At 38.0% G+C, this 15192-nt stretch overlaps 2 protein-coding genes across 4 annotated transcripts; both read left to right on the top strand.

Annotated features, from left to right (window-relative positions):
* The first annotated feature begins 694 nt into the window (after positions 1-694).
* On the top strand, positions 695-8270 carry LOC103456221 (topless-related protein 1). Of its 3 annotated transcripts, none has more exons than XM_070813673.1 (25): positions 695-837; positions 1928-2036; positions 2139-2318; positions 2433-2546; positions 2637-2795; positions 3002-3179; positions 3281-3398; positions 3496-3566; positions 3637-3781; positions 3932-4005; positions 4134-4203; positions 4288-4361; positions 4439-4534; positions 4611-4706; positions 4818-4945; positions 5038-5272; positions 5365-5529; positions 5788-5931; positions 6154-6264; positions 6378-6557; positions 6696-6824; positions 6927-7022; positions 7221-7409; positions 7554-7717; positions 7836-8270. In XM_070813673.1, the coding sequence occupies exons 2-25, from the start codon at positions 1954-1956 to the stop codon at positions 8050-8052; spliced, it is 3216 nt and encodes a 1071-aa protein (XP_070669774.1). In that variant the 5' UTR covers positions 695-837; positions 1928-1953; the 3' UTR covers positions 8053-8270. The 3 variants fall into 3 exon arrangements, with proteins under 3 accessions (XP_070669774.1, XP_070669773.1, XP_070669772.1); XM_070813672.1 differs by having other exon boundaries at positions 3932-4041; positions 7839-8270; XM_070813671.1 differs by having other exon boundaries at positions 3932-4041.
* A 1596-nt stretch (positions 8271-9866) lies between these two features.
* LOC139192167 (uncharacterized) lies at positions 9867-12299 on the top strand. The gene is made up of 3 exons (XM_070813670.1): positions 9867-10258; positions 11626-11684; positions 11760-12299. The coding sequence occupies exons 1-3, from the start codon at positions 10130-10132 to the stop codon at positions 12136-12138; spliced, it is 567 nt and encodes a 188-aa protein (XP_070669771.1). The 5' UTR covers positions 9867-10129; the 3' UTR covers positions 12139-12299.
* The last annotated feature ends 2893 nt before the right edge of the window (positions 12300-15192 follow it).

Below are 15192 nucleotides of genomic sequence, written 5' to 3'. Positions count from 1 at the left end.
AATAGGTATTTTTGGAACAAAAGATAATAATAAAAGCATTTATTAATCTCTAAAAATAAATTTGAGGTTGATATAAATCCACGTCATGCCACGTAAAAATTAATATTTTGGTTGAAAAACACTAAAAGTGTTTTTTTTTTCCGTTATTGCTTATGTTGACTTTTTAACTTCTTTGGATGATCAAATTGTATGGTTTAAAGAACCACCTAATGTAATTTCTGATCTGCTTTTTTAGGATAGTATTACTATTTAATTTAGAGGTGCGTGACGCTCTTTTTCTCTTGAACCGGGTTGAAAGCCCCGTCAAGATTTTTATCGAGGCCCACTACTAGCATCCTATCCTCGTTGCTTGTATGTTTCCTTCTCATTAATGAATATCGTATTTCTTTCATAAAAAAGAAAAAAAGAAAAAGATACTCTTTATTTTTTATAGAATTTTATCTGGAAATCTTAGCTTGTAAGTAAAAGACAGAGGGTGACGAACACTCTCTCAAAATGGGCGGAGAAACGGACAAGCACCTCAACCATCACTGTCACTTTTGACAAAGCTGAAACAGCTGTCAGAACAAAGGCTTTACCGAGTGGGTCCCACAGACACTTGTCTCGCATGGCTTATCGATCAGCCATTCGACTTATATGATATGCCCGTCAGCTTATACCTCGTAGGTACCGCCTTGTTATATATAACTAGTCCCATTCACATTTTATCAGCAGCATGAGGAAAGAGCGCTCTCAAACATAGAGAAAGTAGAGAGAGAAAGTACAGACTAGAGAGAGAGAGAGAGAGTTTTCAGTCGTCTCCTTCCCATCACCGGCCCTGTTCTTCTCTGTTTACAGGTAAATCTTTGTGTTTTATTTTACCTTTTACCTCTGAAAAGGGTTAGTCTTTTGCTTCATTTATGCCTGCCTTTCTCCCCCATCACCACCTCCTTTCTACCCTCTTGAATTGTACTGGATTTTTTCTCTCTCATGGGTTGCAAATTTTGCATGTTCTTAAATCTGGATGGAAAATAATTTCTGAGCTGCCATGGAAAGAAAGCGTATCTATTTACCCGATTTGATTAGAGAAAGAAGTTTTTTTTCACCCGAAATTTTGATGCTTCTAGTTCTATGTGATTTTGTTGCATCTACAGTATACTTTGGTTGATGTGGAGCCTCGTCTTTTCCAAGAAATATCAGGCCCGTTTTGTATCTTACTCAAAATATTTCATCATGTCTCAAAATATTTTTAAGTACATCTCTTGAAAACAATTTTCTTTAATGTTCAAAATTTTGTTTGGTATGAAATTTAAAATTATTTTTAAATCTTAAAACTTAAACTGGATAAAGAAATCTAAAAAAAAAGGTTGAAGAAAATGGGTGAAGATGAGAGATGGGAAAAGAAAGAAAGAGAGGATCGGAGGAGAGAGAAATAAGAAGGAAGAGAGAGTGGATCAAAGGAGAGAGGATGAGAGAAATAAGAAAAAAGAAGAGAGAATGAGGAGAGAGAAGAAAAAAGAAAGATAGATCTGGAGTGAGAGGAGAGGAGAGGAGAGAGAGAAAAGAAAAGAGCCGGTTTAAATTTTAAAGCTTCAAAAACTCACTTTTAGTGTTTTTAGAGAATGAACTATTTTCTTAATTTAGTTTTGACTACAGTTTTTTAAATGGTCATGCCAAACAAACTTTTTAAGCCTACAACTTAAAAAGTGTTTATGAGTTTAAAAAGTTGAATTCAAGTAGAGTGTCAAACAAACTCTTAATTTCTTGGAGAATTTTTGCAAAGATTGAACCTTTTTTTTATAATCTAGCATGGACCATGACTGTTTTTCTAATTTTATTCCTTTTGGTATGTATAATCTTTATTTCCTTGGGTATGAAAATTGTACCATTTTTTTTTGCATAAAAAATGTGTTTTTTTTTTCTTTGTTATTAATTGGCTTATTTGCAGGTTGAAGAGAAGAAGAAGCCGTTACGATGACGTCCTCTCTCAGTAAGGACCTCATCTTATTGATCATGCAGTTACTTGATGAGGAAAAGTTTCAACAAGCTCGTCATAAGTAATTTTCTGACCCGAATTACCGTGTCTTTATATTTGTACATGTTTTTGCAGCTCATGCTTTTCTCTAAATTTTTTTTTAAATTTTTTATTTTGATAACAGACTTGAGCAAGAATCTGGATTGTACTTCGATATGAAGTATTTTGAGGAATTGGTGCTCGAAGGGAAGTGGGATGAGGTCGAGCGGTATCTCTTGGGGTTCACGAAAATAGATGACAACCGATACTCAATGAAGATCTTCTTTGAAATTCGTAAACAGAAGTATCTCGAGGCATTGGATAAGTAAGCATTTGATTTGTCAAGATTTGCACTTTGTTTATAAACAGATGCATTGTTTGTTTTTGTTTTGGATTTGTTATGACATTGTATCTGGTTTAATCATTTGGAATTCATCAGGCAAGATAAAGCCACAGCAGTGGATATCCTAGTGAAGGATCTGAAGATGTTCGCGGGTTTTAATGAAGAATTGTTCAAGGAAATCACTCAGCTCCTCACATTAAACAATTTCAGGTAAGTGTTATGCACAAATTTTGCGAGCTTCGAGTTGGTTGTAGTATGATTCTCTCAACTGGCATTATGAAATTGATTGGGGTTATGCAGGGAAAATGCTCAGCTCGCGAGTTACAGAGATACAAAAACTGCGAGAGCCATTATGGTCATGGAACTTAAGAAGCTCATCGAGGCCAATCCTATTTTCCGTGACAAAACACAGTTCCCTCAGTTAAGACATTCAAGGTTGCGGATGCTCATTAACCAAAGGTACAACAGTAATATGCCATAAGAAAAATAAGAGAATTTGTGTTTCCTTCATGTTAGGGGATTGTTTTTCCTGTGATTTTTTTTATGAAATTTGGTTTGTGTACGGCCAGAAAAAAGAAAAAGGTTCTATTCCAGTTTGATGTTTTCGATCTTTTACCAGTCACCTTTATATTGCAAATGAACTGATTTTGGAATGAATATGGCAGCTTGAATTGGCAGCATTCCCTTTGTTCAAATCCTAGACTGAATCCTGATATAAACACCCTATTTGTGGACCATTCTTGTAAGAATTCCAATGATTCATTTGCTCAATTAACCGCAAACAGTCAGCTGACGGGTTCTGCACCAAAAGCTGATGGTATTCTTCCTATGAGTGCAAATGGGGTACTGTCCTCAGACTACTTGATTTATAATTTTGCTTTGGAGTGAAGGATTTTTTCTGACCGTTATGTTATTTTTACGATCACTTGAATTTCACCTATCAGCCCTTCCAACAGCCGCTAGCTCCAGTTCAACCTCCTCTATCCACATGGATATCTATTCCCCAAAACCATCCAGCAGCTTCGGGAGGAGGTAATGGTTTTGGTAGTCTAACAAATCCAGGTAGTCTTTCTTTTATTTCTATGTAATTTTCCCCAGGGCTTAGAGAATGAATAAGCTTGCATTGTCATTTCTGTTAAAATTCTATTGCCTGGTCTAGCTTCATCGGTGAGGGGTCCTGGGGATTCTGATGATTTGTTCAAAACGCAATTTACTGGGGATCCAGAAAGGGTAAGCTTAAAGTCCGTCTACATGAGCACAGAATTTGAATTTGGACCATACTTATTTATACACTCTGTAGGGTATGATGCAAGGGATCAATCTAGGACAAAGTAGCAGTGCGTTCAACGCAGCAGATTTCCCAAAGACTGTTGCTCGGACCTTGAATCTGGGGTCAGTTCCCACAAGCATGGACTTCCATCCTGTTCAGCATACACTACTTCTGGGTTGGTTTCTCTGAGGTTTCCTTTAATGATGGACGATTACTTTTTCAATCAAAAGAGAAGAAATACTACTTCTTAGATTATAGGTATTTGTTTAAGCAGCAACAAGTTGACAAGGGGCTTTTTTTTTTTTTTTTTTTTTTTTTGTACCAGTTGGAACTAACACGGGGGACATAAGTTTGTGGGAAGTTAGTTCTAGGGAGAAATTGCTGTCGAGAAGTTTTCAGGTATGGGATATCGGAGCGAGTTCAATGATGCTGAAGGTATGTTCCCTTATCAACCGAGTCATACAGATGACATTTACATTTTATGTCACTGGAATCATCTTAACCTATTTGATTCTAATGACACTCAGGCAACTCTGATCAAGGATCCATGCGTCTCAGTAAAGCGTATATTATGGAGCCCTGATGGTACTCTATTTGGTAAGTTCTCGATTTGGTAAGCTTGAATACGATCCACGGTAGTTTTTTCTAGAAAACTTTAAGTGCAATTGTTCTTTCAAACAGGAGTTGCATATTCTAAACACATTATCCAATTATACGCTTATTTTGGTGGGAATGAGATTCACCAGCATTTGGAGGTAGGTTCTGCATCTTCTACCTTTTCAGTATATTTCATTTTGCTGTTCTCTTTTCTAATACTTTTATCAATTTCTAGATCGATGCTCATGCTGGTAGTGTTAATGATTTGGCATTCTGCAACCCGGCTAAGCAACTTTGTGCCATAACTTGCGGTGATGATAAGGCCATTAAGGTTGGTTTTGAAGAAGTGGTGATATAATAGGTCGTGGAAAACACGATAAACTTATACATCGATTTGTGTTTTATAGGTGTGGAATGCAACTACTGGGTCAAAGTTGTATACTTTCGAAGGTCATGATGCTGCCGTGCATTCTGTGTGCCCTCATAACAAGGAAAATGTCCATGTAAGGACTTTGCCTTATCATTTTTTTAATCCCTTGATTTGTCTCTCTTCATTTGCCTTCTATGAATGATTTACTCTGTTTTGAAATTCAGCTTATGCCCTTGTGTTTCAGTTTTTCTTTTCAACATCAGTAAATGGAAAAATAAAAGCATGGCTATACGACAATATGGGATACCGGGTGGATTACGATGCTCCTGGTCACTCAATCACAACAATGGCCTATAGTGCAGATGGTAAAAGGTTGGTATACCACTCCCTTCTAATGTTATTGCGACCTACATCTATATTCTGGGCAACAAGAAAATTCAATCTTTACATTAAACGCAATGCAGGCTCTTTTCATGCGGGACAAGCAAAGATGGAGAATCTCATGTTGTTGAATGGAATGAAAATGACGGTGTAATAAGGAGGAACTACGTAGGATTTCAAAAACCATCTATGGGTGTTGTTCAGTTTGATACAAGCAAGAATAAGTATTTAGCTGTTGGCGATGACTATGCAATCAAAGTTTGGGATATGGATAAAATCAATATTTTGACTACTATTGATGCTGAAGGTGGTCTACCAGTAAGTTTCCTTTAAAACTATGAATAACGAGCAGGAATTATATTCTGACGAAGTTATGGCTGTACTAAAACGTGAACATTTTCCTTTTGAAGGCTAGTCCTTGCATTCGCTTCAACAAGGAGGGCTCTTTACTGGCTGTTTCTGCAAACGACTGTAAAGTCAAAATTTTAGCTACAATGGATGGTCTTCAGCTGATGCGCACTATTGAAAATCACTCGACTATTGCTACAAGAAATGGATCTGAGACTGCAAAAAAGGTCAGCTTATCAAAATTTCTATTAATGCCATGAATAGAAGAATCTTTACCTCTTTCGATAAGCTCTGTGCAAGGTGCAAACTTTCAAGGATTGCAACTGTATTTAATGATGCTGGTTGCATCATGTTTTCCTTGTGCAATTTTGTACCACGCGGTCATGCGCAACGTTTTTGCTTCATCGTTTAAAATTCTGAATTTTCAATTTCAGTAATCTGACTATTTAGTTCTAGTCTACAATAAATCGAGCATGTTTTGACAGAGTGGTAGCACCAGAAACATGGAGGAGGTGAAACCAACTAGATTAGCTGAAGAAACAAACACAAGGATCTGGAAACTCACTCAGATTACTGAAACTTCTCAGCTTCGGACCTTGAGGCTCTCGTCTATAATGAAAACAGACAAGGTTGGATGTCTTAACTGTATATCATTTAGCATCAGATACTCTCAATTATTGCCCATGCATTTTGCCGATAACTAGGCAGTAGTTCACTGTGATATTCTGGTATCTCATTGACTATGCACTTGTGATTTGACAACTACACTGCTTTTGTTTTCTTTTTTAATCACTGATTTTCTAGTAAAGAAAAAGAAAGTTCCTGATTGTCTTCTCTTGTCATCGTTACAGATTTCAAGGTTGACATACACTTATTCAGGTAATGCCATTCTAGCATTGGGATCCAGTGCCATCCATCACCTTTGGAGGTGGTCACGGGATGACCATAGTTTGCGAGCAAAGGTATAAACTCTGTATCTTCTTAGATTCTGTTACATATAGTTCAAATTTGATGATTGTATCCTTCCTGTATTCTAAAGCGAGGATTATGGCTACATGCAATTTTATGTCGCTAGGCAACGACCAAGGTTACCCCGCAGTTCATTCAACAACCTTCAGGCATTCTAATGACGAATGATCTTACTGGTGCTAAACCTGATTGTGCACTACCTTGCTTTGCTTTGTCTAAGAATGATTCGTATGTCATGTCAACCTCTGGAGGGAAGGTATCTTTGTTCAACATGATGACATTCAAGGCAAGTTTTTATATCTCAACATAATTTGGTTGTGGTTCAGCTGCTTTTACACATATTATCTCATGAAACACGAAATTTTATCTTCCCGAAATTGGTTGGGGCTCTTGATCAGTGACGAGTTTATTTCTTTAACTACAGACGATGACAACTTTCATGTCTCCACCCCCTGTGGCAACAAGTCTTGCTTTCCACCCTGATGACAATAATGTAATTGCTGTTGGCATGGATGATTCCACCATTCACATATACAATGTCCGCATAAATGAGGTATGTGGTTTTGTAAAGCCCAGTGCACGAATTACTGCATTCATGTTTACTATATACATAATTACATATATATCTCGGTGCTCACTTTGTTCCTGGTGTTAGGTTAAGATCAAGCTTAATGGTCACTCAAAAAGAGTCACGTGTCTTGCCTTCTCCTATGTTCAGCATACACTTGTTTCTCTTGGAGCAGATGCTCAGGTTAGTAATTCATCCTCATGTAGGCATCTCGATGTGATTTTCAGTTTAATGAAAAGAGAGAATTGGAAAATGTACACTTTCCTACCATGGCTTAGATATCGAAAATGTCAGAACAAGTATGGTCGTTATGAATAATTCTACACAAAAAAGATTTTTGTTTGGTTTGGGTAACATAATTTTTGTATTTTCTTTCCCCAGCTTATTGTGTGGAACTCTGATAAGTGGGAAAGGGGGAACAGTTGTTTCTTGCGAATTCTGGCTGGAAGGACTCCTACAGCAATGGTTGAAGCTCAGCTTCAGTATCACAAGGATCTGATGCACATCCTTGTAATCCACGAGAGTCAACTTGCCTTATATGACTCGTTGAAACTTGAATGTGAAAAGCAGGTACTTTTATTGCGGCACGCACATTATCCAGTGAATCACTTAGCTCTAACTAGCCGAAACAATGTAGAAACAGTTATGATAAAGTACACCAGTTTACATGTTTTTTCCTTCAAACTATTACATGTTTTCTGTTTCATGTTTCAGTGGATTGTAGAAGAACCTGCAGCACCAATCTCGCACGCAACATTCTCTTGTGATAGCCAGCTCGTGTATGCAAGCTTTATGGATGGAACCGTGCGCGTGTTTACATCAAATCTTCAACTCCAATGCCAGATTAACCCCAATGCTTATCTCCCACCTGATGTCAGGTGATTAACTTTCCCTTGCTACATCTCGATTGATAATTTGTATTTCTATTCCTACACCAAGTTTAACAAACAGTTACGGTCATGATTGACTAACTTCTTTTCTATATTTTTTCGGCAGCAGTTCCGCATCTCATCCTCTAGTTATAGCTGCACATCCCCAAGAGCCAAACCAGTTTGCCATCGGACTAACAGATGGAACAGTTGTTATAATCGAGCCACTCGAATCAGAGGACAAATGGGGTATGCCACCACATGTCCACAACGGCCTCCATACTACTGCAACTGAAGGAAGCTTGGGGATTGGAAGGCAACTTCTCCCTTCTGAAAAGGCCTAGTTGGGACTTGCCGACTTGGATTTATTTTTCTTTTCTTTTGGCCATTTCTATAGTACTCTGGAACTTTTTATTTCTGGGGCTAGTCCAATATGCCCAGAGTAGTAATTGTCTCAGACTTTCTTTGCTTTGCTACAATGACTCAGTTCACCCTCATTCGAATTAGATCATATTTCGGTTGGTTTTGATATTTTATATATATAGACCATATTACTTTTTAATTTATGGAAGGGTATCAAACATGGGTATCTGAAGAACATGTTTGCCAGATGAAGTTGAAGCAACTTAAAACAAACAGGGTTTATGGAGAAATTAGAAGGCTGCCGGAGAGTCGAACTGCTTTTTGTCGATAAAAAGACAGTGCTTTATTTAGCCTTGAAACCCAAGAAAGACATGGACATATTATAGTTCATGCACTGGAGGTAAAGGAAGAACTGATCTGGCCGTATATCTGTCTTTCTATCTATCTATCATTCCACCGGCCTCCACAAATTTCTTGGTAACTAAGGAGTTTCACCACACCAGCAACACAGCTGAGATGATAATTACTCGATCTGCTTGCTGCTGAAGCTGCCAGAATACGGAGGAGAATTAAACTCTGATGACAAGTCTGGCTAGCACAACAACACGGGCACTTACAGTAGAGGACCGAAGCTGTTAGTAGAAGACGGTAGTTAACAGTCACAAAACCTAATACCAAAAACAAAACTGTAGTAACAGACTGTAAAGAAATATATATTGCAGGCCGCAACTGAAAATCAAAACAATTTTCCAACTCCACCAGCGGTGACTCGACTGTATAGACCCAAAACCATCGTCCATGGCCTCGATTTTCGTTCCAGAACCTCCGCCCCTCCCTCTCTTTACACCTTCTGCTTCTGCTCCCGCTAATCGGCTGCCGTTCTTGCTGCTTCTATCTCGTCCGACGTCGGAGGATCTTTATTTGGTTAATTTTTCTGATTTTGTAATATCTTAGGGTGAATGATTCCTCTCTAATGGGGTCTGTGAGTGTTTAGGATCGAAAGGATGAAATTTTAAAATGCGATTATGTTAAGCTTGCATGCTTCTTCACCTTGCTGCAATTTGTACGTTTTACAGAGACCTTTATTAAACCATAGCTTGCATGCTTTTCCTGGGATAGTAGGGATTCCGTGATCGTGACCGTTCATCGTACATCGTGCGATCACTTTTTGTTAGTTACTATTTATATTTAATTTTAAATTTTAAATTTTGAAATGATTTCTGACCGCACGATGTAAGATGAACGGTCATGATTACGGAATCCTTATAACCCCAGAAAAACGATCGTGAATCCGACGAGGATCCTTTTTCCTAAAAAAATACCTCATATGCATGGCACTTGATTATTTTAGAAAGAAAAACCGACTTACATCATCTAGAAGGAAGAATAGTAAAAACCTAGTTAAATAAAGAGGCGTTAATTGACGGAAATTTAGTTTAGGGTTGAATTCTAAACTCAAGTGCAAGTTCAAAAATAATTCTAAATTTTACTTAAAAAATAAGATCATTTTTTTCTAACATTTTGGATTGAATAAATAAAATAAAAAAATTCTGGTAATAACTACTGATTGTTGTTGGCGGAGTGTGTTTTAAATTTAGCTTCCGTCAATTCTTTTGACGGAATTTCAGAGCCGGTCTAAAGGCTTACACGAGTAACACGACATTAAAATCTTCCTAAATTTCAGGGACTAAAACCGTAATTAATCCCACAAAAAAGTCAATGAAGTTAAACTTAACCCGACAGCACCTTCGTATCAAAGCAACGACGGCCAAACCATAGCCTTCGGATCACATCTAACATCCAAGATCTTATCTTTAGCTACATATCCTACGGTCAATATCTCTCCGTCGTTTTCGTCCACTGTCACCCCATCTTTTGTGTTACTCCTTCCAAAACCAAGGTCCTAGTGGCTACGGTAGCATCAAAATCTCTTTCCCAATTTACAATAATCCTCAAAACCCTAGCAAAAAAACCCAATTCCCAAAACCCTAAATTCCCCCTCTCCTCAAATTCTCTCTCAATTAGGGATTTTCTCTTTCTAGAAACTCGTTTCTGGGCATGGAGATGGACGGCCTCTGCTCAAACGGCCTCGTTTTGGACGGTTTTCTCTGCTCTGTGGTGCAGGCTTTGGTGGCTGAGGCAGCCATTGCTGCTGCTGCCAAGTCTCTTGCTTTGTCCTGCTTGATGGTATTCTCTCCTACTTTACAACTATTTTGGCTCAATTTTTTGTTCTGAATTGTTTTTATTTATCAATTTTATGGTTTTTGCTTAATTTGTTGTGTTTTGTGCATTGGGGGGTTTTCTGTTATTTTTTTTGTTTCAAGAACTAGGATTTTCTTCCATACGTAGCTTAAGATTCGATTTTTGTGAATTTTATTTATATATTTTGCTTCTATTTCTGTGATGTTTGGTTTTCATGATTTTTGCTCTACTTAAGGACTATATGAATTTGTTGAGATGCTTTGTTGGTTTCCAATTTTTCGATTTTTTCTCCGAATCTTGTAGGATAGTTGTTTCTCATACATTTTTATAATTATATGATTTCTGATATGCTGGGGTTTTAATTAGTGTTTTTTATTGTTTAGCGAGTATTTTCGTACGGATTCAAACTTGATCTGTGCCACAATCTGTTTCTTTCCAAACTTGATTTGCGTTTCCCTAGATCTTGACTTTGTCAAAGTTTGAATCGTATGACCTGGAAGTAGACTGAATATAATTAACTTGGGGTTCAATTATATGATGGCCTGATCCATGTTTTGTTTGTCGCTTTAACTTTACGATGTCCTCCAGATGAGATACTTCCTGTGCCATAATGATAATGCGCGACGTTAGCCTTTAGTCCTAAATTATCTTGAATTCCTTGTGTTTCATGGTGGTTGGCACATGGTTCTGCTGAAACTAGAGTATATTTCTGCTTTAATATTGTTCTTATAAAGGTCGAATATGTCGCAGGGTCGTAGAAAAATGTAGTCTACACTCAATTTGTCCCCATGGGGAGGGGAGGAAAACGATTGTCATGTACTTATATGTTGGCTTACAAATATAGAACTAGTTTTTTCAAATTTCAGGTATGACTAGCTTCCTAGTTTATTAATCAGGTTGTTCAAGTGGAGAGGAACACAAATTTTACCTTTCTAGGCCATAGTTCAGGTCTTGAACGGATAGTGTTGCTGGGGTAGGTTTTAAGTTTCCTTCGCTTTTTCACACTGTTTTAAATTGAAATCTGAAGGCCTTTGTTATTGGCTTGATCGTCTATCTCTTATCTTATCTGAAAATGAAAGTAGCCATCAGTGATACTTCCATTAATGTATAAAAGTCCAACTCCTCTGATCGAGTAAATGAGGCTATCCTAGTGAGCATTTAAGCTAAAGTCGTTTCTGACCCTGTGTGTCTGTAGCATGACTTCTTATAAAGCTGCGTTGTCGTTGTAATCTAGTTTCGCCTTCTTGGATTATTGTCCCTTTTGCTTCTGACTTGAACTTTTTCAGCTGACTTGGTAAGGAAACTACTTAATTTTACTTGTATCTCCATTCACATGTTTGTGGTTTTTTCAGATGGGATCTGTGCGAAACAATATCAATGTTTTTCCCAAAGAACCTGAGGCAGTCACGGGGTTAGTGTTTGGACTTGCCATTTTATCTTTTATTCTTGTGATAGGGAATTTAGTGAAACCAAAATTTCTTTGCAGGTTTCCTATCACTGAGCTTTATGTAGTGGAAACACCTGGTCCTGAGAACAAAGATGCAAGTGAAACTGAGGACGACGATGACGACGATGATGATGCTGCCGGTGATGACCAGGATGAAGATGGTGGCAACGAGGATGACGCCTCAGGAGAAGACAATGAGGGTAAAGGTAATCCAGAAGGCGAGCCTGAGGCCAATGGTGATGGTGTAAGCGAAGAGGATGGTGATGATGATGAGAAAGAAGATGAGGAAGACGATGACGACGATGACGACGATGATGATGGTGATGATGGGGAGGAAGAGACTGAAGACGAAGAAGAAGAGGACGAGGAAGATGAGGAGGAAGACATTCCTCAGCCACCTGCTAAGAGGAGAAAATGAATTTATTTATTTTTTTTTTCTCTGAACTTGCCGCATTTTTCAAGCTATCGGGAATTTGGGGTTGTAGGAGTTGAGTAATTTAGGTGGCAGGTCCACATATGCTAGAAATTTTTACAGTACTTGTTAAGCTATCAGATTTCTTAGTTGTACACCTTTAATAATTCCCTCTCTCTCTCTCTCTATGGATAAAAATCACAGTGGCGTTTCGTCTTTTAAAATCATTTCCCGTTAAGATATAATTGCCAACTGAAAAAATCCTACCTGATTGAGTTGGTAGTATACCCGACACGATAGATCGATTCTCTAACCAAACTGTTGGGCAGATTTTCGTAGTTGGACTATTTATTTCGGCATGTATTACAGTTGAAATTAAAGCATCAAAACCTCTAGCCCCCCCTCTCAATTAGTTCTCAACATCCACCGCTAAAAGATTTAGGCAGCATATGCACAGGAGGATCCCAAGCACCAGCGGCCAAGCTATCGCCTCTGATGAGGACGCACTCGTCCCCTCGCTTTTCTAGGATTGCTGGATCAACAGGTTCCACAGTCTGAAATCCTTGGCAACTCAAGACTATGTGGTTTCGAGCACAATTGCAGTTGTTCGTCACAACAACGTTCCATTCTGGCTTGCCTCTTACCTCTCTCCCACTCCGGTACGTGCCGATGTTGAGGTTGTCCAAAGAACAAGCACAAAAGCCTACAAATTTCATCAATCAAATTGTTGAAAAGAAAATAATTTGGAGTGTCGTGGCATTGAGTATAAGATTTGCGTAAATCATGTGTAAGTGTGTCTAAAGGCGCATTGTGTTAATATCAGATACAAGGATGTTCTATTCATTCGTTGTATGCAAGATTTTCTCTATATATAGAGAATAGAGTCTACTCAGGTTGACTTCATTTGTTACTCGGGCAAATTTTTAGTCGAGAAATGCGAATAGAGGCTACCAAAGAAAACAAATAGATAAAAGCATTGCACTATCACGTTACCATTCTGGCTTGCCTCCTACCTCTCTCCCACTCCGGTACGTGCCGATGTTGAGGTTGTCCAAAGAACAAGCACAAAAGCCTACAAATTTCATCAATCAAATTGTTGAAAAGAAAATAATTTGGAGTGTCGTGGCATTGAGTATAAGATTTGCGTAAATCATGTGTAAGTGTGTCTAAAAGCGCATTGTGTTAATATCAGATACAAGGATGTTCTATTCATTCGTTGTATGTAAGATTTTCTCTATATATAGAGAACAGAGTCTACTCAGGTTGACTTCATTTGTTACTCGGGCAAATTTTTAGTCGAGAAATGCGAATAGAGGCTACCAAAGAAAACAAATAGATAAAAGCATTGCACTATCACGCTACCATTCCTAGCGAGACTGAAAAGAAGAATCACGATGAAGGACATGACCAGGGTAGCCATTTTACAGAAGTTTATGTGCGAACTTTTGGTTTTGAAATCCTTGGTGGAATATAGATGGTGTTTGTATGGTCTAATTTATATTCAACGGGAGGGGACTCAAATCTACAACTATGGTAAGGCAGTAAAACCAAATCCAAAGTTACATCTTCCAATATTTTGATGTGTTGGAGTTTCATTGACATAATTATAGCAGTCAACAACATATGTTATTTTATTATCTTTTTTTGTCATATTTGAGCTACATCATACTATGGTAATTTGATATTAACCTCTTCATCCAAGAGACTCAAAGTTAAAACCTACTACTCATGATAACAGGTGAAAGAAACACTACTGGATTACAATATAATAATTAACATTAATTTTTTTAAAATCTTCATTATATCATTAGTTTAAAAATATTGAAGTATCAAAGAAAAATATACCGATGGTTCAATAGTAGGAGAAATTATAAGGTAAACGGTGCAAGTTTTGAATGGAAAAGACAGAGAAAATACCTAAACAAAATATCGTAACTAAAGTGCTCACAACCATACACCAAAATTCGAATCACCTTCTTCGTAGAGAATATCACATTGTCGAGAAAAAGAAACATCCATGTAAATAACTGAGAATTATTTGTGCAGTATAAACTCTGCATGTATTACATCTGAAACTAAATTTCAAAAGTTGGAAGTCCAATAACCAGTACATTAAGCTCGAGGCCACCCTTACAATTATTATTCCTCAAATCATCACTAAAAGCTGCAGATTTAGGCAACAGAAGGAAGGGAGGATCCCGAGCATATACGAAAATCTGACTGAAGTACCGGCCTCCAAGAAACTGCCCGTGATGAGGAAGCAAATCGTCACCTTGCTTCAATAGGATTGATGGACTAACAGGCTCTACTGTCTGAAACCCTTTGCAACTCAAGATTATGTTTCTTCAGGGTGCGTTTGGTACGTGGGACGGGACGGGACGGAGCGGGACGAGGCGTTCCGTCCTGCGTTTGGTGCGCCAAAAATGGGTGGAACGGGTTGTTCCACGGGACAGATTTTGGGTGTTTTTGCGTCCCACCTCCCCCCCTGGAACGGGTTTGTTTCACGTCTGTGGAACACAATGTTTTACCATTTTAAGACAAATATACCCCATGTCTTTTTCAAAAATTACACCTTCGTTCCGTCCCGTCCCGTCCCGTTCCGTTCCGTTCCGTCTGCGTACCAAACGCACCCTCAAGGACACTTTGCAGTTGTTGGTCGGTCATGACCAAGTTCCATTGTGCTTGCCTCGGACCAATCTCCTGATTGGGAAGTACTGGTATTGAGGTAGGACAAAGACTAAGAGCAACCACAAAACCTTACAAATTTCATGAATCAATTAGTACAAAAAGAAAAAAGATGAGTTTCGTTGGGTCAGAAATGCTTCCTCGTGAATCACTAAACCCACATCGTTATTGAATAATAACATAGCGTATAAATCATGTGTACATGTGTATAAAAGGGAGTTACTATATACATTCGTTGTATGCAAGAATAATCGACAGTGTGAATCATTTAAAAATGACTACATTCATTTGTTATTTGGACACAAAAATGTAGTCGAACAATACAGATAGAGAGTCTACTGTAGTAAAATCAATATATAAAAGCAAATATACTAG

Source organism: Malus domestica, chromosome 15 (assembly GCF_042453785.1).
Source record: "Malus domestica chromosome 15, GDT2T_hap1".
NCBI lineage: Eukaryota > Viridiplantae > Streptophyta > Magnoliopsida > Rosales > Rosaceae > Malus > Malus domestica.
This window is presented reverse-complemented; position numbering and strand designations above follow the sequence as displayed.